The sequence below is a fragment of the Monodon monoceros genome, unplaced genomic scaffold (assembly GCF_005190385.1).
Source record: "Monodon monoceros isolate NGI ecotype Baffin Bay Population unplaced genomic scaffold, NGI_Narwhal_1 Super_Scaffold_4, whole genome shotgun sequence".
NCBI classification, from domain to species: Eukaryota; Metazoa; Chordata; class Mammalia; order Artiodactyla; family Monodontidae; genus Monodon; species Monodon monoceros.
In genome coordinates, this window is record NW_021703781.1 from 72436124 (window position 1) to 72459106 (window position 22983).

At 45.6% G+C, this 22983-nt stretch overlaps 1 protein-coding gene across 13 annotated transcripts in view; it reads right to left on the reverse strand.

The window, feature by feature from the left end:
- The window catches only part of FGFR2 (fibroblast growth factor receptor 2), a 103970-nt gene that overhangs the window by 58745 nt on the left and 22242 nt on the right, over positions 1–22983 (reverse strand). For 5 of the 13 annotated variants that reach the window (XM_029244690.1, XM_029244689.1, XM_029244687.1 and 2 more), the window contains exons 3-5: positions 17358–17624; positions 16395–16472; positions 5525–5694 (exon numbers count right to left, since the gene is read on the reverse strand). In XM_029244690.1, coding sequence (XP_029100523.1) covers positions 5525–5694; positions 16395–16472; positions 17358–17624 — 515 coding nt within the window. Of the gene's footprint in view, positions 1–5524; positions 5901–16394; positions 16473–17357; positions 17625–22983 lie in introns of those variants that run through there. The other 8 variants (XM_029244696.1, XM_029244694.1, XM_029244695.1 and 5 more) reach the window with 3 other exon arrangements.

The window sequence follows — 22983 nt, forward strand, 5'->3', positions numbered from 1 at the left end:
TTAGAAATAAATGACAAATTTTATGTTATACTTCTACCACACACCAAAAAAAACCCATCTCATACAGGTCACGGAAGCTAGAAGAACAGCGTCATACCCCTCCCCCCAACTTTACTCTCAACAGTATACCCTGCACCAAACTGATACTTATATGCTCCTGGGAAGCCATTACTACCTACGTGTCTTTCATTTACCATAACAGTATTTTGGGTTTTTTTTTTTTTAAACAAAACATGGAACCATATTTTAATATGGGCAGGAACTTTGGAGCAAAAATTGCCTGGGTCCAAATAACAGCTCCACCACCTAGGAGCCCCATGTGCAAAAGGGACAAAAGAACAGTGCCCACCTCTTTGGGCTGTGCAGGGGCCAGGGTGCCATGTACACAGGAGGCACCTGGAACAGTCAGGACACAGGTGAGCAGACAACACATGGCAGCAGATACCAACATACACCTGCCCCTCGTCACAGTCTGCCTGATCTGACATTAAAGCAGAAGTGTCTTGGTTGAAAAAAAGCTCAACAAATATAAATATATTAAAACGCAATTTAGTACTGATTTTTCCAAATAAACATACTTTGGGGTTAAGCATTACACTTAATAACCTAGAAAATGTAAATCTAACCTAACCATCAAAACAACCAGTTCAGTTGTGATAAGAAAATAATTTTTGTAGTTGTCTTTTCTTGGACCTGAAATGTACTTGGAAACTAACAGTCCATACTCTACAATGCTTCCTCTCCTCTGCAAGGCCGCTCCGTGGGAATTCTAACCTCTTGGATGCCGTGGGCTCTTGTGCCAATTCTATGGCCATGTTGAGGGAGAGCTTTATCCCATGATCTCTCTTGGGTCTTATGCAGTTAGTACGTGGCTTGAAAGACGGTTTTTAAGAATGTTCTTCTCCTCTATGCCTAAATCATTACCTAGGAATGAGCTAGCAATTGAGCTGGTCTATTAATTATCTCAGTCATCTTCTTGCTTTTCTACATTTAATTGTAATCACTGCTCAGAGCCCTACTAAATATCTAGCCTTAAAGGCAACCTCCTTATAAAAAACAAACTCTGTGCTGTTGTTTAAGATGAAAAATGGCTGATGCTGCATTATGGTCAGGCTACCACTAAATCACGGGTTTTAGTGCTGGAAAGGATCAGACGTTAGAGATTTCCTATCCCATCTTCTCATCCTAAGGATAGGTGATGTGAAGCCCAGAGAGCTCTGCCAACTTTTTAACTGATGTTAAAAAGCCCAGGCATCAGCACAATTAGGGAGATATGGTTTTGCTTCAAGTCATGCTCTGTCATTATATAACATCCAACCAGCTTCTGCCCACATACTAAGAAAAACAGTAATTTGACTCTTAATAACCTAAGAATGGCTCAGCATGAGTTCTTTGATAAGTACGGCTGAAACACAGAATACCAAAGAGCTCTATGGGCCATTTTAATTAAAATGAGCTTTCTGTCCTGTTTCATAATTCTCTTTGATTTTGTTTTCGTTTTTTGTGTTCCTTCTCCCTTCAATGGCCACATATGCATAATACAGTAGACCAGGGCCAAAGTGCCCAGCCCATAAACAGGTAGAAAGAGCTAGACAGACAGCTGGGCCATCAGAGCACAGCCATGGTTTATGGAATGAGATTTATGAAGGAGAAAAAAAAAAAAATCACAGAAATGCACACCAAAAAAATCACAATTTTGTTTGTGGGAAATTTCAGGCCTTGCTTTCTGGAAAAATACATCTTGGAAAACTTGACACTTTGCTTCTTCATTAAATAAAAGAGCAAAAGGACGGGAGTGAGAGGAGGGGTCATTTGGACATCAGTCGGGCCCTCCACGTGAACAATTAGGTCTTGGCTTTGGGGGGAAGTGCCGAGGAATGGAAACTACAAACTGTACAATACGGATCCCTCAAGTCAAATGTTCAGAGACACAGTTCTTTACAAGTGTATGTAGGTAACAAAGAAAACATCAGCGGGGAAACCCCCCATCACGACCATGCTCCCCACTCTGCCCTGGAGCTCAGCCCAGCAGGGGTGGCCCTCAGGTGGGAGTCCACCTCTGCGACCTTTAGTGACTTCATGGCCTAGGAACCCGGGGACCTGGGGTGGGTCTAACACGTCATTAGCAAGACTTAGGCTTTAGGTAACTATATTCTCCCAGGAGGTAAGAGATCTCTGTCTTTTCCTTTCAAGTCCCAGAAGCCCACTGGGCTCAATGGAATTTCTAAGGGTGTCCCGTATTCCCAAAACGAATGACCAATGCCACAACTGTTGTGAATCCAGGTTGACTACCCTTGCAATGATGCGGCAAGCCCCCAGGCCAGTCAGGCCCACCGTCCCAGCCTCCTTCTCCAGAGAGAAAGGCCAGCTGGGCAAGAGATGCACCCTCATCACGGCTGGCCGGCACTCCCCACCCCCGCTCCAAAGGTGTAATACTCTCCCTTTTGCTTGCTCTTTTCATTGAAAAGCAAAACAGAGTTTAGATTTTTCTCCCCACACACTCAAATTCCATTCCTCTTTCACTCCAGAAATGACTCCAACATCAAACAACAAAAATACTTTGGTCGTCTGTGCCTCCTCGGGATGAGGCTAAAGGTTCCTAGTTTCCCTTTTAGAACATTAGCTGCTCTTCATTTAGTGGAGTGTTGTCATCAATAATCAAAACCGAACTGCACCTGTTAAAAAGCAAGCAGCGTTTCCTCATTCGGCACCCTTAGTCTTCCAGCGTATTTGTAATCACTAATTCAGATTTGCAAAAAGCTCCTTACCCATAATAATGATGTTGGTCCTATTTATTTTGAGACCAGGAGTTTCTGGGGGCTCACTGACCCTTTGCACTCATTTCCCAGACTTTCTTGAGGAAGGAAATGCGTTAACCACCAAGATTTTGACCACCCTTCTTATACTCAAGTTGTATTTAAATAAATCATTGGAACTGCATCAGTTACGATCTCAGAGAACGTTTGGTGGTTAGAACAATCCCAGGGGCCTCGATTTTAGTGGTTTAACTCTTCCTTTACAACCAGCATCACCTAATGAAATCTGTCTATTCATTCTTTAAAAAAATAAAATAAAATAAATAAGCCAACCTCCAATCTCATTGTACCAGTCTAAGGACTGAACAAAGAGACAAATCGTCCTCCTGCTACTGCTTCCCCCAATGAGCAGGAGCCGTAGAAGACAACCCAAGTATTTCTACTCCACGGCTTCAAAGGCATCCACCTTCCAGCAGATGTGTTTCACATCTGTTTCACACATAAACTGCCCACACGTGCACTTAGAAATTTACTCGTAGGCTTTCCCAATTATCCTCTGGGTTTTGGCTTCTAGAAAGTAATTTTTCAATGTTAAAACAAAAGTCAAAAGTTCCTACAGACGAAAATACTAACCCTTTCAAGATGAGTAACTGTGTATAGTGTTTCAGGAAAGGGCTCCGGGGCACTTTGTGTGGAGGGAAGCCCCATTTGAGCGCAGCAGGGATGGGACAGGGACTCACGTGCCATCTAAAGTGATGTTGCTGTGTTAACACAGGTAAGGGGGGTACATCAAGGAAAGTCCTCCTGGGTATCACACTGCTGCCACCAAGAAATCCTCTCCCACATGGTTCTTAAGGACCTGGGGCCTAAGCTGATGCATTTTCTGCTTCATCCACTGTGCAGGTTCCTCCGATGCTCCAGCGATCCCCGTGTTTCCTGACACTCGTGCCCTCAATAATCACCTCCCTTGGTGACTTACTTAATGGTAGAAAACAGCAAAAGTGGTGGGATGGCACTTCTGTGATTAGGTTACAAAGGCTGTGACATCTATCTTCCTCATACTCTCCTCTGTCTTGTCTGTTCCCCCTCAGGAAGCCAGCTGCCATGCTGTCAGCTGCCCTATGGAGAGGCCCATGTGGCCAAAGGGTGGCCTCCAGCCAACGGCCAGTGAGGAACTGAGGCCCCCAGTCCAACAGCCTGCAAGGAAGTGAATCCTGACAACAACCACATGAGTGAGTCTGGAAGCAGATTCTTCCCCACTGACCCTTCAGATGAGACCCCAGCCTTAACTGAAACCGTGATTACCGTCCTGTGAGAGGCCCTGAGACAGAAGGCCACCCAAGCCACACCTGGATTCCTGACCCATGGAAATTGTGAGAGAATAAATGCTGTTATTAAAGCTACCAGGTCTTGGGGTAATTTGTTACAAGGCAATGGGTAACTGATACACCCATTCATGTTCCAAATGCACCAAAGAATTTCACAGTAAGTTTCCTTAAGTCATCCTTATATACTAAATTCGTAAAGTTCTCCCCTTCCACACTAAATGATCTGGAGATTCCATATCACTCTTCTGAGACAACCTTCCTTCAAACTCAACCTAGAATCCTTTCCTGATCTCCTTTACCTTAGTCTCCCAAGGAGCCAACATCACCTCTCTGCACATCCACAGCACAACCTACTCTTCTAACTTCACCCATATCAGTGTCTTGATTGCCAGCTCTTCTGTCTGCCTTCCTGCTGGATGAGGAGCCCTGATAAGCTTGGCCCGTGCTTTGCCCAGAGCCTAGGACGGTGCCTGCTACGAGGGCACTCGATCAACATTTGCTCAATGGATGAACAAACGCCTGAAGAGGCATCTTCAGGGAAATGGTTGTCAATTTCAACCTCCCCAGTGAGTGATGAGACTATATTTCACCACATTCTGTAATGGGCTCTTCAGAATCCTCGAGGATGGAGGACAGGGAGATTGCCTCTGTCATCTTGGAAGTGTTCTTTTTTTTTTTAGTTTTATTTATTTATTTATTTGGCTGCGTTGGGTCTTCATTGCTGTGCACGGACTTTCTCTAGTTGTGGCGAGCAGGGGCTACTCTTTGTTGTGGTGCACATGCTTCTCATCACAGTGGCTTCTCTCATTGCGGAGCACGGGCTCTAGGCACACAGGCTTCAGTAGTTGTGGCACGCAGGCTCGGTAGTTGTGGCTCGTGGGCTCTAGAGCACAGGCTCAGTAGTTGTGGCGCACGGGCTTAGGTGCTCCATGGCATGTGGGATCTTCCCGGACCAGGGTTCGAACCAGTGTCCCCTGCATTGGCAGGCGGATTCTTAACCACTGCGCCACCAGGGAAGTCCCGGGAAGTGTTCTCTCTTAATAAGTAGTATTTCATACCCCAGTCTCTCATCCAAGTCCATCCACTGTTCATACAATCCTGCTCAGATAGGGCAACTGTACTTACAACACTTCTCAAATTCTGCTTCAGTTTTAGTTTTACAGACCATAAAACATATAGAAAACAGACTCTCAACTTTCGACCCTTCTATTACTAAACTCTCTTCATATAAAGAACAACACAAATGGGGATTGTACTTTAAAATTACATGCAAGTCCAGGGTAATTTTTTTAAAATATCAAACACGGAAACGATCAATTATGATAATTATTGATTTTTTTAAAAAGAATATTCCTTCTAGTTCCTGCTAACTTTTGACTACTTCAAAAAATAAAGAAATAAAAATTTAAGAAATGGAATATTTTGAAAGCTTCATTCTACCTTATAGCCTCCAATGCGATGTTCCTGCTTAAATTCCTTCCCGTTTTTCAGCCACCTCATCGTTGGTGTTGGATTCCCCCCAGCTGGACAGCGGAACTTGACAGTGTTGGCTGCTGGGACGGCGTGCAGCCGTTTTTCCATCTTTTCTGTGTTGGTCCAATACGGTGCCCCTGTTTTGGAAAATGACATTATAATGTACGTAGATGGATAGCTTCACCTCCATCATTAAATCCTAACAGGTAAGATCATTTTCTTTTGTAGGTGAATGATCCGACGCTTTCAAAATCTTTGGGTAATATTTACATTAGGGAAACATTTTCTGAAGTCTGATCCAGCTGGCCTCCCAGAAGGTCCCTGGAGGTGGGCTGCTTGATAGTTTATAGTTTATGTCTATTAACAGGGAGCCTTCTCTCCCTGTTCTTAGTGCCAGAATACAAATTCATGAATCATGTTTTAAAATGCTACTGTAGACACACAGTGACAACACATACCATAACAACAGCTGAGTCCCCCTCAAATATATCATTTTAGATCACCACACCTATGAAAGGATCACATATACACATAAACAAGTTGTGCCCAAAAGCCACATCCATTTATCCATTGGCGCTTCAAAGGGTAATCAATAGTATAACTTATCTCAGTAGGGTAGAATAGTTCAGGGAGGATTCATTAATTTCCCAGCACTTTATATGACAAGTCAACAAGCCATGTTACTAAATATGTTTTAATTTTTAAAATGAAAAAAAAAAAAAGGTTTCTTTCCTCTCGAATGGTGGTTGTGAATGCCATAATTCTACCAGCATGTCTAAGCAGGTAACTTAATAGGAAGCTGCCAATTAAACATTAAAGTTGTGCCCTCTAAGTAGCCCTCAAAGACAGCGACACTAGTGATTTTTTAAACTCAAAGAAGGAGACACCTTTTTCAATTACCACAGGAAGGACATGTTTTTCTAAATTAAAGTCACAGCATCAATCGGGAATACTGCCATAAATTCTTCAAGTCTGCTAATAATGGCTCATGACCACTACTGACTGGGTGCTTCTTATCTGCAGACAAAGCCCCCAAAGCTCTCACGTGTTTACTGTATTAATCCTGACACAATTCAATTATAATCCCTGTTTAGGGATGGGGAAACTGAGTCACGGAGAAGTAATCTGCCCACAGCCACAAAACTAGGAAGAAGCGCGACCAGGATGTGATCCGAGGCAGTTTGATTGCAGAGCCCACTGTTTGTCTCCCTACCTACTCTCCAAAGCATTGGAATCCATACCTTTAACCTCTCTGAATGTGCAGGACTGGCGTCCAGGACAGACAGCCTCAGCCGAAGGCACACTGCCTCCGTTATTACTGCCCAGGATTTCCAATGAAATCTTATAGAGCAATTTAACTTTTCACATGCGTGATTCTGTCTTAGCAAACAGGTAACCAAAATCCCTGTATCCTCCCCAAAGCATCCATCAGCAGGGCCTTTAACATCCTAGAACATTCTAGAACACTAAAACTCTTGAAGACTGATCCATAAGTGCTTATTTCTAACAAGGGTTAGACTGAGCAACAGCACACACCCTCCACAAACCAGAAGCAAAAACGGGCGTAAGAAGGGGCTTTGTCTACGATGCAGATTTAGAAGCTTCCTCCTCTGTTCTGTGGATGACACAGCTCGTTCCTGGCGAGGTAACAATGCCCTTCACTTAACAGCCAGGCTGTCATGGTGGAATCAGAAAGTGGAAAAACTGCATCCGAAACACCTACCCTTCTTTGACTCGCCCTTGCTCTTGAAGCCTGCTATAAAAGGTGAAACAGGGGTTTCTTAACGGGGACATGCTGTATCTTCTTTATCCTTCTGCTTATCTAAGTGTCAAGGTGGTGGGGTATCGACATGATGCCAAGGCAGAGCAAAGGGAGGCAAAACTTGTCAGTCATGTGCACCAGAGAGAGAAAGGCCAGTGGGAGGGCGGGAGGGGAGCTGGGGGAGAAAATAGAGCTGCCCTTCTTTCCTCTGAATCCAGTTGCATCTGTAATGAGTAGGCAACTTGGTAGCCACTTGACTTGGGGTGTCAAATGCCCATAAACACACCTATTCTTTTGAGGGGTCCCCAGGGAGTACTCGATTCCTATTTATCATAAGTCTCCCAGGGCCTGGCATATACTGAAACAATTTCAATCATCTTTCATTTTAAAAGCTCCTACTTAGAAAATTCCATCCACAGCCACCAAAAAAGAAAGCATTGAGAGCACAAAATAAATAATGAGCTTTGTCGCTACACAAAGACTTTTACAAATCTGACCTAAATGAAAAGCATACCTCACGCTGTCAGGTGTCTGCATTCATGTTATCTGTTTAAGTAAACACCACGGCCTATTCATACGAATTAGCTAACTATTAATGTAGTAGCTCTTTCAGATACCATCAATTACAGCTGCCCTGATCCCGTGGAATGTCTTTACATTTTTATATAAAAAGAAATCAACAGACGTGTGCTTACATACCAAGAGGCATGATTTCCATGTACCCTATGTTGAAAAATAGGACTCAGCTTTAGCAACTAGGAACGCTGCCCTGCTCCTCCGTCGCTGGGCTAAGCTGCTGGTGAGCCTGCAACCCACACGGGGATCCCCAGGCCACGTGGGCCTGTACAGTCTTGGCCTGTGGCAAGAGCACACTGGCAACCAGCACCTTTTTCTTGGAGCCTGAGGAATTATTTAAGGACAAGGGTGAAAGAATTTTGTTGGAATTTCTGGCAGATAGCCACTTCCCTGGGGTGAAATTTCAATCATCAAAACTGCACCTATAAAATCTGCTTGTGCAAAACAGATACACAGCCATGCTTCTCATCTAAAGTCTATGGGCTAATTCAAAAAGAGCCACGTACCACAATGTTCACTGCAGCACTATTTACAATAGCCAGGACATGGAAGCAACCTAAGTGTCCATCGACAGATGAATGGATAAAGAAGATGTGGCACATATATACAATGGAATATTACTCAGCCATAAAAAGAAATGAAACTGAGTTATTTGTGGTGAGGTGGATGGATCTAGAGTCTGTCATACAGAGTGAAGTAAGTCAGAAAGAGAAAAACAAATACCGTATGCTAACACATGTATACGGAATCTAAAAAAAAAAAAAAAAAGGTTCTAATGAACCTGGGTCAGGACAGGAATAAAGACGCAGACATAGAGAACGGACTTGAGGACCCAGTGAAGGGGGAACGTTAGGCTGGGATGAAGTGAGAGAGTAACATTGACATATATACACTACCAAATGTAAAACAGATAGCTAGTGGGAAGCAGCTGCATTGCACGGGAAGATCAGCTCGGTGCTTTGTGACCACCTAGAGGGGTGGGAGGGAGACGCAGGAGGGAGGGGATATGGGGATATATGTATACGTATAGCTGATTCACTTTGTTATAAAGCAGAAACTAACACACCATTGTAAAGCAATTATACTCCAATAAAGATGTTAAAAAAAAAGAAGAAACCAGAAAAAAATTTTTTTAAATAAAGTCTGTGGGCACCATGTGTCTCATCTAAAGGCTCAGAGATCGCAGGTGGGTGAGGCGCCATGAAATCTAATCAACGAAGTAGAAGCCAATCACCTACATGACTGTCACTGGAAACCCGAATTCACAACATTCGCTTTCTCTGAATAACGGTAAAGCTTGACTCAACAGAAAGGGCCGCCAGGCCAAGTTCTCGAGGTTCCCTGAGTGGCAGTGATGGGTAACCACCAACTCCGTGTCCAACACCGCTCCGGGTGCTGACGTCACACAGGCACCATGGGCTTTCACGATGGGCCTTCCTTTAAGAAGTCAAGCTCACGAATTTTTTTAAGAACATATGCTGGAGGGGAGGAGTTATTTTATTATTTTACAACGGCTCTTTCTGAAATAAACTAGTTTTATGGAAAACTTGAAGAATCTGGAAGGTCCAGAAAAATAATTACAATGTAGGAATGGCCCTGCTGTGTTTCCATCATCAATGTCCTATGTCCTCTGCGAACTCTTCCTGTCTTCAGTATTTCCTGCTATGTTTGCAGTCTGGACACATGGAAATGCCAGGGTCCCCACCCCAAGAACTACAATGCAGCTGGAGAGGAACAGGGACCAGGCTCCTAAAAAGCTCCTCTACCTAATAAGGCCTCTCTATCCCAAGGCTGTGAACAGCATTGACAACTTTCATTTGGAGGAGGAACTCACTTAACAAATTAATGATCTACAAAAGCAGAGAAGACTCTAGCACACAGTAGATGCTCAATACGGATGGCCAAGGCCACATCATGTTGCTTGAAAGAGGTGTACGGCATCCACTTTGTACACCTTCCCTGACATAATCTTAGGGATATGTTTAATAGAGACGGAATTGTGGTATAAACCCCTGATGGCATAAAACATGAATTATACTTAAATCAGGAGGAAATAAGTTGACCTAGATGATAGGTATGGCCCCTTCTGCTCTGACACTTTCTTCTGCTGTAGTATGTAGCAAAAGAAAGACATTCTTAGTCATTAAATACTAATAACGACCAAGTTAAGGGAACAGTAAGACCTAGCCAAAATAAATAAATAAATACAAGCCCATCATCAAGGTTTAGCGTATTGACTCATTATCATTTTCTACACTGAAACAGATACTGTATGTTAGTAATAATACCAAGTAAGTAGAATTTTAATTTAATACAACAGAAGTCTCTTAACTTGTGGCTGGTTAAGCAGATTTATAACCCCACAGAAACTTCCCTCAAGGTTCCCTCAACACAGCCTTTCTTAACCCCCCTTCAACCCACAATAAAGATTCATCACTCCTTCTCTGGTCCACCATCTTCTTGGTTATTTATGTCTGTTTCCATGCCCAGAGTGTTTCTAGACTGAAATATATTCCTCTCGATGTCTGCTGACCAATAAGGGCAGATCACCTGGAGTGTGCAGCTCGAGCCACCTTCAGACTATGAAGCAGGCACTCAAGTATTTATTGAACAGATGGATGGATGGATGGATGGATGGACAGACCAGATGGACAACTGTTAAAAGCCTGAGCTATAAAGTGAGGGGGCTGAACTGAATGTTCTGACAAGGCCCCTCCCGGTGCTAACATTCTTTCCAGGTATCTATCTATATTCTACACAGATATTGATTCTGTCAACAAATGATAGGATCAGAGGATTTATTTTGACCCTGCAACCTAAACCTAAGGAGAAAACATGGGCTGCTGAGCCAGCTCCCACAAAAACTCTTACGTATCCCCACCCTGACATCGAAGGTTTATGGTCTTCTCCCTCTCTCTCTCTCTCTCTCTCTCTCTCTCTCTCACCAAATAGAGAGAATACAGCCTGGTGGTTTAAAGGAAAAACATGGACTCAAATTACCACTGTACCAAAAGGGACCTCAGTGACCATCTGGCCCAACGGCTGGTGTGATCAATGTCATCCAGAAAGGTTAAGTGATTTGATCAAGGTCACATGGCCAGAGGCTGGGCTGAGGCTAGACCCAAGTCTCCAGCTCCCTGAGCAGTGCTCTTTCAACCACTCCATGCTGCCCTTTGAACTCTCCCATGGTAATTAAGTCAAAAGTTCAAGATTTATGCGAGCTGTGGCCACTGATGACTGCCAACTGTATTTTTATTGATGTAAAAAAAGAAAAACAACAGCCTGTTTCAGCTCTTAGATTAAGTCTCACAAACTCTCTAAAGCCTCACTAAGGCCTCTGTCTTAAGTCTATAATTAGTGCCTTTAAAAATATCACTAATCAGGACATTTCAATGCTTTGACCCCTGATGAGGGAAGGAGGCACGTCTCTGAGAGCTCTACCCCACCCTTGCAGTAGACTGCAGTTCATCTGTCTTCAGTTTTGCACAGAGAAACAGAAAACAAATCTAACAAAATATGGAGATTCAGTGAAGGTGTGACTGTGGGGCTCAGGGGGGCTTTATTTGAGAAATCTCATTAAAACAACAGCTTGCTGACCAACAAGGCATTCAATGAGAAATACATTAAAACAAACCAGGCAAGCGACCCACATGTGAAACGCCTAAGTCCACTGGGAGACCAGTTGCTTGGGGGAGTTCCCAGGCTCTGCCTTCAAAAGAGAACCCGCTAGTGGCCGGTGATGCTGCTGGACCAGAGGGGAGGCCGAGAAAGAAAAGACACTCAATCTGGCCGAATGGATGCAACACCATCCCCGGCCTTTGTGATAAAACACCCAAACCAACTTGTAATGAGGCTTTCACCGCAAAGGTGTTTTGAAAACTTTAGGCAGCTGGTAAATTTTCTAAAAATTTGTTTTCTTCAGTTCCTGGAAACTTCAACACAACTAAGAAACCAGCATTTACCAACTTAGGTACGATCTCTTCCAAGGAAAATCCCAATTAGAGCCAAGGAGACGGTGAACTGTTACGATCAGCAGGTCTATCGATGAACGTTTAGAATCTCAGGCCAAGAACCTTCATCTTCCCCAGTTGCTTACAAAAAAAAAAAAAAAAAATTGCCTTTCTCCCTATTATGGAGGATGGGCAGATGCAGGTCTGAACGAAAATAAAGCCAAAATAGAAAATTACCTTCTCCCTCTTCACTCAATAGAAAGAACCACTCCACCTGATACGGCTGTCTTACTATCAATTCCCTCTAGTTAAGCAGCCAACCTGAACCTTCTGTCACTCATGCCCTTCCCAAGAAGTCAGTCTCAAGTTCTCCAGAGACAGGAATCACTTAAACACAAGTCGGAGGTGATAAAAAGTACCTCGAAAAAAACGGACAGACACGTCTATCTATTTGCTGCCAGATAACCCATTAAGATACCTAGAACCTAGGGAAGGCAAGGACTAGTTAAGTTATGCTTTTTTAAGCTAAAGCACAAAGCTTGAACCTGGACGCATTTCAAAAATTAGCATTTGAAATCACAACTTTCTGTCCGGAGGAAGTCTCTTTCACCAAAGGGCGTACGTAGCAGCATTATTTCCCGGCAGCCGGGCTTGCAGTGACGTCACAAGATTCTTCCACTCAGGGAAACGTCTAGCACTGGTCAAGTGTGAGGTCATCAGCTAGTCAGCTGCTAAAATATGACCGGAGAATGCCCTTCACATCTGTGATGGAAGAACTTGACTTAAAGGGGAGGCAGAGTCAGATCAATCAAATCAGCCCATTGCAGGGATTTTCAAAGCACGTGCAGCTGGATGTGAATAGATGCTATATTTTAAAAAGGGTCTTAATGGTCAGTAAGTTTGGAAAACCCTGGGAAAGGACAAAAAGAAACAGATGTCTTACTACAGAACTTCTCAGAGCTTGTAACAGGCTGATAGACACTGTAAGTCTTCAAGAAAGGTCACAGTAGGAGGTATTTTCCAAATTCATTTCAAAATACAACTCATTTTTGGCAGTGAATTATGCTGAACTAGGGTTCCAAGGGATACTCTTTGAGAAACACCAGCCTATTCTCTTAATGTACAAACCAAACCTGAACGCTGCTCTGTTTTTAATGGGATCTGTAAAAGATATACGTGAGGACGGTAGTTCCACAAAATATTCATTCAACATCCAGGCTAGTCCTTGCCCTCCAGAAGCAATCTACCAGAAAAGGCAGGTCTGAGATACTACGTGATACTACACGTGATACAAGGTACACTACCTGTGATACAACAGAACCCGTGAACAACAGTCAAAGCCACTCAATCGCCCAGTGTAAACAAGGAAATCCTCTACAGAGGAGCCCACTTTTGAGCTGGGTCTCGCAGGATGAGGTAAGAGTTCAGATCAACCTGAACATTGCAGTACGTTCCTATACAACTCAAATCGGACCTGGAGGTTAACGGATACCAGTTTCACGGCCAAAATGCAACAATCCTGCCTTAATTTTTGACTGTTCTTTTCACCATTATATTTGACTACCATACTTTTTGTACTCCGTACAGAATCTAAGAAGAACTCTACCAGGCAGATAAGCTTGGCTTCTGAGAGTTAACTGACAAAATTAGACAAACAAGAATACCAGCAATGAGAGTAACCTACAATCTAGTTTTGGAGTCACTTGATGGAGAAGTAACGTAGACCAATCCTAAAAGAGCAAAACCCTTCTCAGAGAAGCTCAGAGCTATCACTGTCAGCACAGGGTCACTGGAGCATCATTTGTTAACTTCACTGAAGGGGGACTTTCAAACACACCCCAGTGGCATCGCCAGGCAATCAGAAGGCACCGAAGGAATCAATGTGGACACATGAGTGGTTTCCAGGTGGCTGAAAATGCAAAGAATTCAGTGCTTCTACAATTTTCCCTATTAATCAGGTCAGGCATTTGACACTCGAGGTGGCAAAAAATTGTCTTAATGGCAACATCCCCTTCCCCGCCTTGCCAATTACCCTGGCCATGACATTCCTCTGTCCACACAGGCCACAGCTGCTTCATCTCAGCCGCCCCAGGCTGCACCTGTGAATCTGACCGGCCTAATCACACTAACAGATGGCAGAGGCCAAGCAGCCAGCTAAGAACTGCTATCACTTTAAATCGCATCTAATGTTTCACAGGCACCGAACAGAGGCAATTCCCGACAGCAGTATCTGCCTGGTACAGCTAACACCAGCCCTTAATCACTGCAGAGCACCCACTTCGGGGCAGAGTTGGTGTCATTCGAGAGCTAATTACAAAGAACCCTGGTTGCAAGGTGCAGGAAGGCACGGCAATTCACTCAACGTGGGCTGGCGTGCCTTAAAGGCAACATTCTACTACCTGGCCCTACCTGGGCACTGAGCAGTCAGGACTAGTATTCAGGATGAAAAGAGAGTCATCAGAGAGAGATTCAGTTCATTCAGCCTACCCTGCTGTTACATCTTATAACTTCCTGCATATTCCGGGTAACATGCTATTAGGCAGGGGACTGATCACCAGAACAACACGGTTCCCAGGCATGCCGACAGAACCGCGCTGAATCTGATGTCCCGGTCACCAGCGATGGCTCCCACACATGGGTACCACTTTAGAGCTGTAAACAACTGTGCGAGCATCCTCCCTTCACCCCCGTCATCACCCTGAGTATTGGCAGAGGGGCGCTGTGATTAGACATGCGACAGGCCTCTCTGACTGAACTGCAGCTCTGCTTTTGGCTCACTGAATCACAAATTGTCAATGAATAAAACACAAACAACTCCTCTCTCCACCTTATCTGGTCGTTGGGGGCACTGACTGAACCAGCAGCCAGCCCAGAGTCGGCCCAGAGCAGACCCTTTTCATCACTGTCAGGGTCACTGCCTCTCCTGCCGGAGCCAGAGGACTAATAAGAAGTGAGCGGCATGTTGTAACGTACCAGTGTTTTATTACTAAATCGCAATGATGACAACAACCTCATTAGAAGGCTGGTACAGAGCACAGCAGAAGACACTTCCACTCGCCCTTATTACCCACTGTTTTACCAACGAGATCTCTAACAATAAACTCCTTCTGGAAGCAGATCTGCATGTGTGGATCCCTAAGCCGGTGGTTCTTACGCTTCCTGTGCATCAGAATCACCCCCAAAGTTTCTAATTCAGCGGGTCCGGGGGGGGCCCTGAGAATTTTCATTCCCAGTAAGTTCTTAAGTGACGCTGACGCTAGTGGTCGCAAGCTTTCTCTTGCCAAAGGGTGAAAACTATATGAGCCGAAATACCTCCCTTTTTGCCTAAGCTGCTAGGAGACTCAAGAGACAAATCCAGTTCCCCACTTCAGCAAAACATTATCCCAGGTGCCGGACAACATGGATTTTTCTCTTCTTCCTTGAAAAAGCCCTGGGTCTATTTTAATAATGAATTATCTTATTATTTAGGCCTTGTTTAAAGTTATTAAAGTAATATCCTTTTGAGAAAACGTAGAATATAACATCTAAGCAAAGAATGCCACTGACCAATGCAAAATCACTTTGGAAATATCCCGACCATGTTATTGGAAATATTTGATCTTCTTTATTGAATAAACACTCACAAATATTCTTCTGAGCAATGTACAAATATGGACTCACTAATCCTCATAACCCCCAAAGATATCGTGATTATTCCCATTTTACAGATAAAGAAACTGAGGCACAAAAGTTAAATTACTTGCCCAAGGTTACCCAACTCGGCAGTGGTGGAGCAGCATTTGAACCGAGGCTGCCCAGCTCTGAGAGGCCACATTCTCACTCACCATGTAAAGGCCTCCTAGTGTCAGTTACGGCAGTGCTTTAACTGCCTTTAAATACGCAAACAGCATTTGTTGCCCCCCTTTTCTATCTGCAACGTAAGACACACTTCCCTTATTTCTGCTCAGCAAGCAATAATGTTTCACAAGGCCATGGTTTCTCAACCTTGGCACTATCCACATTTTGGACCAGATAATTCTTTGTTATGGGGCTGCCCTGTACATTGTAAAGATGTTTATTAGCAGCATCCCTGGCCTCTTCAAAGCCACTAGCATCCCCCCAACTTCCTGTGCTGAGACAACCAAACATTGCCCAGTGTCCCCCTGGGGAGGGGGAAGGAGGAGAATCACCCCCCGTGGAGAACCACTGGGACAAGCCAAGCACCGTCGAAGGTTATGAAAGAGACCAGGATGTTACATGGCTCTACTGGCTTTACGTCTCCAAACAGTGAGAAGCCAGAGGAAAAAGGAAAACCAAGGAAAGAAAAGTCATAACTGCTTTCAAAAGAAAAGTGGCTACTGACACAATAAGAAAGAACAAACAGTAGAGAAGGGTGTACAGTAACACTGGTTTATTCTCAGATTTGAAAGTCAAGAGAGGAGACACAGCGGAGAGAGGTGGGGACCGCGGGCGACAGCATCCCGAAGAGTCGACAGGGAGACAGCTTAGAGTCAGGCCTTCCCACTGAGCTCTCCTCTCTCGGGGACCTTCGGAGACAGCAATTACTTACTCTTGCTGTTACTGTGCTCACTGACAAAATCCTCCGAGCCATCTGTGTCGTCCTCATCATCTCCGGATGAGATGGCATCTGTATTCAAAAGAACATATCCATGGTTGTGTTTTTGCAGAGCCAAAGGTTGCAATCATCTACAACTTAGTCTTTCTGGAAAGGGGATTCAACAACCCAGGAACCCAGGCAAGAAGTCTGAGACCATGTTTAGTTAAGATGGTCTTAACGGCTTAAATTTTCACTCCATGATGACAGTTCGTCTATATTATGATTCTCAACGTTTTTTGCTTTCACCTTATTTAAACATGCTATAAAATTGGATATACTGAAACTGGATTTTAAGCTTCAAATGGTACTCAAGTCCCCAACGAACTTACTGATTGTGTAATATCCAAAGATTCTTTCCAACACAAGCTTTCAGCACTCGGGGTCTACTTCAAGAAAGCAATTAGTCGCTAGAAAAACTTAGCCCCCGTGTGGCCTTCTGACCGTTTACTAATATTCTGAAAGCGGAACTTTAAACTTGGCTGCAAAAGGGGTCCTGTGCAGTCCCTCCTCACCACATGGAAGAAAAGTCAAGGAGAGAAACTCAAATTTTAACAAAAGGAAGCAGAAATCTTCAGCATCCAAGTTTCAATTCTATGTTCTAAATGCCAAGGATGCCGGTGGTATGGGGGTAAAAAAAAAAAAAAAAAGATGTGTTTTCACTTATAGGAAAGTGTGCTGTCTTAAATGAAAAATGTTACTGTGCACATGAGAATCCTGTCATTTTTAACGACCAGCCTCTCTGATATACCAGGTCCCGTAGAAGAACTTCAAAAACAGATCAATCACAAACTGTGAAGTTCTGTGCCTGGCATCCAATTAGCAGATCCCACTATGATTTCACTTGTCCAATAACACTTTACCCAGAAAAATGGCTACAGAGAAGAGAGAGGGCAGACAGCTGGCAGGCCAACTCACCTGTGACATTGACCATGAAGTAGACAGTCTCACTGTCTACATTCCTAGCAGCAGTACAAGCATAGAGGCCGGAGTCTCTAGGCGTGGCACCTTTTATCTGCAAGTACTCCCCAATTAGCACTGTCCTATTGTTGGGCCCCAAGTGTACCCCATCCTTAGTCCAACTGATCATGGCGGCATCTCGCAACAGGCAGCGCAACTCTAGCGATTCCCGGGGCGCAGCCACGTAAACTTCTGGTTGGGAAATTTGGTATTTGGTTGATGGCTCTGCAGAAAGGTGGGAGAGAGAAGACGGAGACAGATGGGAAAGAGGGAAAGGAGAGAACGTCCAACAAAGGTCAGTGGAGGCCCCTTGACTCCCAAGAGAGGCAGTTCATGCTTTGCAAATGGCCCCAGGGTGTCTGCTTCTCCTCGCACCCCCAGAAGCCGCCCTCACCAAGGAGAAGAGGAGAATCCAAAACCAACCAGAGGAAGCACCCGGCAAAAGCTGCCCCACTGAGTTGCCACAAACTGTAGAGTGTTAAACACAAACCCCAAACCCAACTTGGAAAGACACTATACAAGAAAACTCTAAAGTCGATTATCAATCCAAAGCCTGCTTACACTGTAACCCCCAGGAAAGTCTATCATCGTGGCATTTTTAATCTGTGAGAACGTGTGTTTTACAAATGGTTTAATTCCACATGACTGCATGGCTGTGTACACACACACGCATGCACGCGCACACACACACACACACACACACACACACACACCCCTATTTATTTGTGCTGACTCTGCCTGTTGTCATAAATCTGAGCTTCTTAAAAAGAAATGCCTCAAACTCTCAGGCTCAGATCAGAACATTGCTGGTCTGGAGACTTAATTCGGTGCTGGGTGAGCTGGGATACACTGCTTTCTCTTAAAATGATAATAGCCTGGAGGCGTTAACTTCAAAACAGAAAAGAGAAAAATGCCCCCAGGGAGCCAAGAGGCGGTCCCCAGTCCCCATTACACTTAAATGGATCCTGAAATGAAGCTGCTGAAGGCTGCAGGACTGTTGCTCCATTTGGAAAGCTGGACCGCTCCCTGCCCACAAGCCCCCGCCATACACCCTGGGTTTCAGCCTCCTCAGGCCTCGGCCTTTGTCTCCTTTAGGGCTGTTCATTCCTCCCTTGCCTCCACACTAACACCAACCCGTCCTTCAAGGCCCAAATCACTCGTGCCCTCCCGGATGAGGGTGTGCCACCAGCCACCTTGGCCCAGAGTGAAGCGGGTCTCCCCTCTTCCCCAGCTCCTGGGGACGGACGACATTCCTGATGGACTTGTCCTGTCCCCAGAGGAGATGCCAAGATCCTGAAGCGAGGGCTGAGGTCTTGTGGCTCTTTGTGAGCCCCTCCCCTGCCCCAGGCAGACACATGGAAGGTGATCATTTTGAACAGGGCAAGATGGGACCTGGCAGGATCCAGCCTCCGTGAAAGGACTGACAAGGAGCCGTGCGTCTTTAAGAACAGCCGGAGCTGCCAGCCGGGACCCATGAGGGTCTATGAATCGGCTTTCATCCTCCACAGTGAGAACTATGAATGGTACCCAGAGTCCCAGGCCCAGAAAAACACAAAGCTGCCCAGCTCTGGGACGGTTCCAAAGCTGGGCAACATCACAAGGCAATTGTTTTGTCCTTTTGAATGTGGCCTGGACCAATCTCCCACATAAGATTGAAAGAAAGTTACTTCACGTTTCAGTCCCTGTATCCAAGGACCAGCAAGAGCCGCACGCATCTGGTTCTAGAAAAATCCTTCTCCCCACCACCACCGCCAGCCAACATGGAGGGCCAGGTACCCCCAAAGGGGCACCCCTAGCCTCACCGAGGCATCCACGCCAAGAAGGGCCCAGACGTTGAACAGGATGGGAACATAAGGAGGTTACCACAACAAAGAGGAGAAAACAGAAGTCATGTTTAACATGGAGAAACAGACCCCAAAACAAGGGCAGAAAGCCCCAACTGACAAGCAGGTTACATTTCAAAAGTTTGTTTTTCTCATTCAACAATTATTTATTGAACACCTACTACGGGCCATGATGCTTTTCATTCCGGATGCTCAAGAAGCAACAGGAAACAAAAACAGTCCTTGCACTTATGGGATATTAATTACAGTGGGTGATAGACAATAAATACAACATCTACAAAACGAGAAAGTATGTAGGGTGGTCCTAAGTGTCAGGGAGAAGAATTCAGCAGGTTAGCGGCACACCCAGAGATGGAGGCTCCGGGCTCCAAAGCAGGAGTTGGCAAACCACAGCTCCCGGGCCGAACCCAGCCATCGTCTGTCTTTGTAAACAAAGTTTTATAGGCGCACAGCCATGCTTACATATTGTCTGGGGCTGCTGTGATGTGACAGTGGCAGAGCTGAGTAGTTGAAACAGAGACCTAATGGCCTGCAGAACCTAAAATATTTACAGTCTCGCCCTTTAGGGCAAGTTCACCAACTCCTGTTGTATAGGATGGTCAGAGAAGTCTTCTCTAGAGAGAAGTGAAGGGCAAAGCAATGCTTAAAAGATGTTGCTGGGAACTTAGCTGGAAGGTCCTCAGATGAGGCCTCCCAAGGCTAAGTCATAATGCTGCTGAATTCAGGGACTAATAAAAATGTTTTGAACTCTGGATCCTGAGCAGAAATGCGGGTAAGAGGGGAAATGGAGAAGAACAAAGAAATCAGCTTGGCCCGTAATCTCAGAACATCTCCCTCTTCCCACTTCCTAGAGTCAGGGCCAGTCAATATCCGAAATGACGGGCCCCCAAAGGCCACCTGGCCCACCCCTTTCACAGCTGGTCAAGGCGAGGATCAGATGTCATTTGGGTCCTGGGTCTCCAACAACTGATTATAGAAACAGCACCCACAATGTTAGGATGAGCTGCCAGTGGCTTAGCCTGGGTCATAAAATAATCGATATTTATTACAACCACATTGTATGATCAGCAAGTTACCAAGAATGCTGTGGAATCTGCTTTCCTCTGACCCAGAACTGGTCATCAAGAGATGACGGAGCAAGAAGCCAGCTGGTCAGAAGCTGCAACACTTTCCTCCCTTAAAGGAGAGCCCAGGACCCGTAGGGCCAACCTGTTCTGTCCTGGCCCTCGGATAAGGGGAAGCCATGTCCCTATTTCATGGAGGCACTGGAAAGCTCTAATACTGTTTTGTTTCTGTTTTGTTTTGTTTGTTTAAAAAGAAAAAAAAAGCAAGACACTTGGAATTATGATGCAGAAAAATTTCTCTCCCGTCAAAGGTGGAATTATGATTTCTCCATTTTTAAAGGAAAGCATTTTGACTGAGAAGCCTTTCCTTCATCTGAAATGGGTAAACCACAAAGTCTTGCTGAAACCAGGAGTATCTGAGATGCTGGACCAACATCACCAAAAGGACACCACCACCTGCTGCTGCAGATGGAGGTAACACGGGGCAGTAAGGACCACGTCCTGTTCCGGCTGGACACACAGGAGATGCTGGTTAAGTGCGTGCGGCCTGCCTGGGAAAAGGATGAAGCCCTGAGGTCCAAGCCCACTCTGCTCCTACCTAGGCTCTCGGCCTCAGCTTCCTCATCTCCTGAGAAGCAAGAATGCCCCCCAAACAGGATATTATCTTGAGAATCCAACAAGCCATTCAATATGAACCTGACCTTCCAACTATACCTTGTTGGGCCCATGACGGTCACTATCTCCATCATTCTTCAAGGCTGAAGACACTACCACGATCTCGAGCGCCACTCTTTTCGGAGGATCATCAGAGAGACTCCTTGGATTTGTATCGCCATGGATACAGAGTGATGCTACTAATGATTGGCTCCCAGGTCAAAAGGACTGGTAAGGTGACTTGAGATACTAAGAGTGGTTTTAATTTCCAGGAAAACCAGGTCAAAACTGTCACCCAGGGCTTCCCTGGTGGTGCAGTGGTTGAGAGTCCACCTGCTGATGCAGGGGACACGGGTTTGTGCCCCGGTCCGGGAAGATCCCACATGCCGCGGAGCGACTGGGCCTGTGAGCCACAACTACTGAGCCTGCGCGTCTGGAGCCTGTGCTCCGCAACAAGAGAGGCCGCGATAGTGCGAGGCCCGTGCACTGCGATGAAGACTGGCCCCCGCTTGCCGCAACTAGGGAAAGCCCTCGCACAGAAACGAAGACCCAACACAGCAAAAATAAATAAATAAACTAAAGGATTTCATTTCTTTAAAAAAAAAACAAACAAAAACTGTCACCCAAGGCTTCCCTGATGGCGCAGTGGTTGAGAGTCTGCCTACCGATGCAGGGGACACGGGTTCGGGGCGGGTTCGTGCCCCGGTCCAGGAAGATCCCACATGCCACGGAGCGGCTGGGCCCGTGAGCCATGGCCGCTGAGCCTGCGCGTCCGGAGCCTGTGCTCCGCAACGGGAGAGGCCCCAGCAGTGAGAGGCCCGTGTACCGCAAAAAAAAAAAAAAAAAAAAAAAAAAAAAACTGTCACCCAGTTTTCCAATTAGATGATAAGCTTCAAGGGTAGTAAAATAATTCCCCAAAATACATCAATAAGATAACAATGTTCATTCATAACATTAAGCCATCCACCTTCAAGGTCTGAAACCAGTAACTACTACCAGTGGGAGTTGCTAAAAGTGTGTGCTCCCCCCTTCCCAGCTGATTATTTCACAACAGGCTCATCTGGGGGTCTGTGGCGGCTTTGGGGAACCCCGGCAGAACCCAGCAATACTCCTGCATGATCTAGGACTTCAAGCACAACTTAGGGAGGATGGGAGAGTGAATAGAAAGGGGGGAAGAAGGGAGAAGAGGTTGGGGATTAAAAGTCGGGGAAGACCAGTGGGGCACATGGTGGGGGTGAGGGGCAGAACGACACACCCATCCCAGGCCACCCAGCAGCTCCCGTGGCCCAGCTCGTAGGTTCCTGCATCGAAGACATCCCAGGGCACGGACACTTAGCCCGAGACCCAAACCACTGGCTCAGTAGAGGCAGCTCTGTCCCTGCCCCTCCCACGCGGCCACTGGGGCTTGGTTTCTCTTCTGTGCCGCTATCCTCCAGGTGACTCCCTGCCACGTGCTCCCGAGTGCTCTGTGGACACCTCCACAGTGGTACCGACCTCACTTTGCTCCGTGGAGACAACGGGCCGGCTCCCTCTGACATCGGTGATGCTGCATCTGCGGTACCCTACCCACCCCTCTGTGATGTGATCACCTCCCAGTGTCACAGGTCAGTGCCTCCCCTTGAGTCCACCAAGCTGCACGGCCTGCTCTATAAAATATGGTGGTTGACACGGGGCAAAGTATTCCCTGAGAGATTTAAACGATACCTTTTATAGCAATATTAATATTTCCTGCATTTATTTTTTCTGGTACTGTAGCATACTTTTTACTCTTTCTTACAGACAGGAGTGGAGAAATCCATGCAGAGCACACACACAGCCCGACACTTCCGTCATCTGTTCTCACCAAAACACAATGAGGAGAAGGCTCCAGAAGCCACTTTGCTATGCACCAACTGCTCTTCCAGAGGCTTCCACGGACAGAAAATGTTTCCTCATATCTTTCATAATATAAATTACAATCCACAAAGAAGCAAGAAGGCTGGAGCGCACACACCAGTGCTGGACATTCTTTGTCTCTGTACC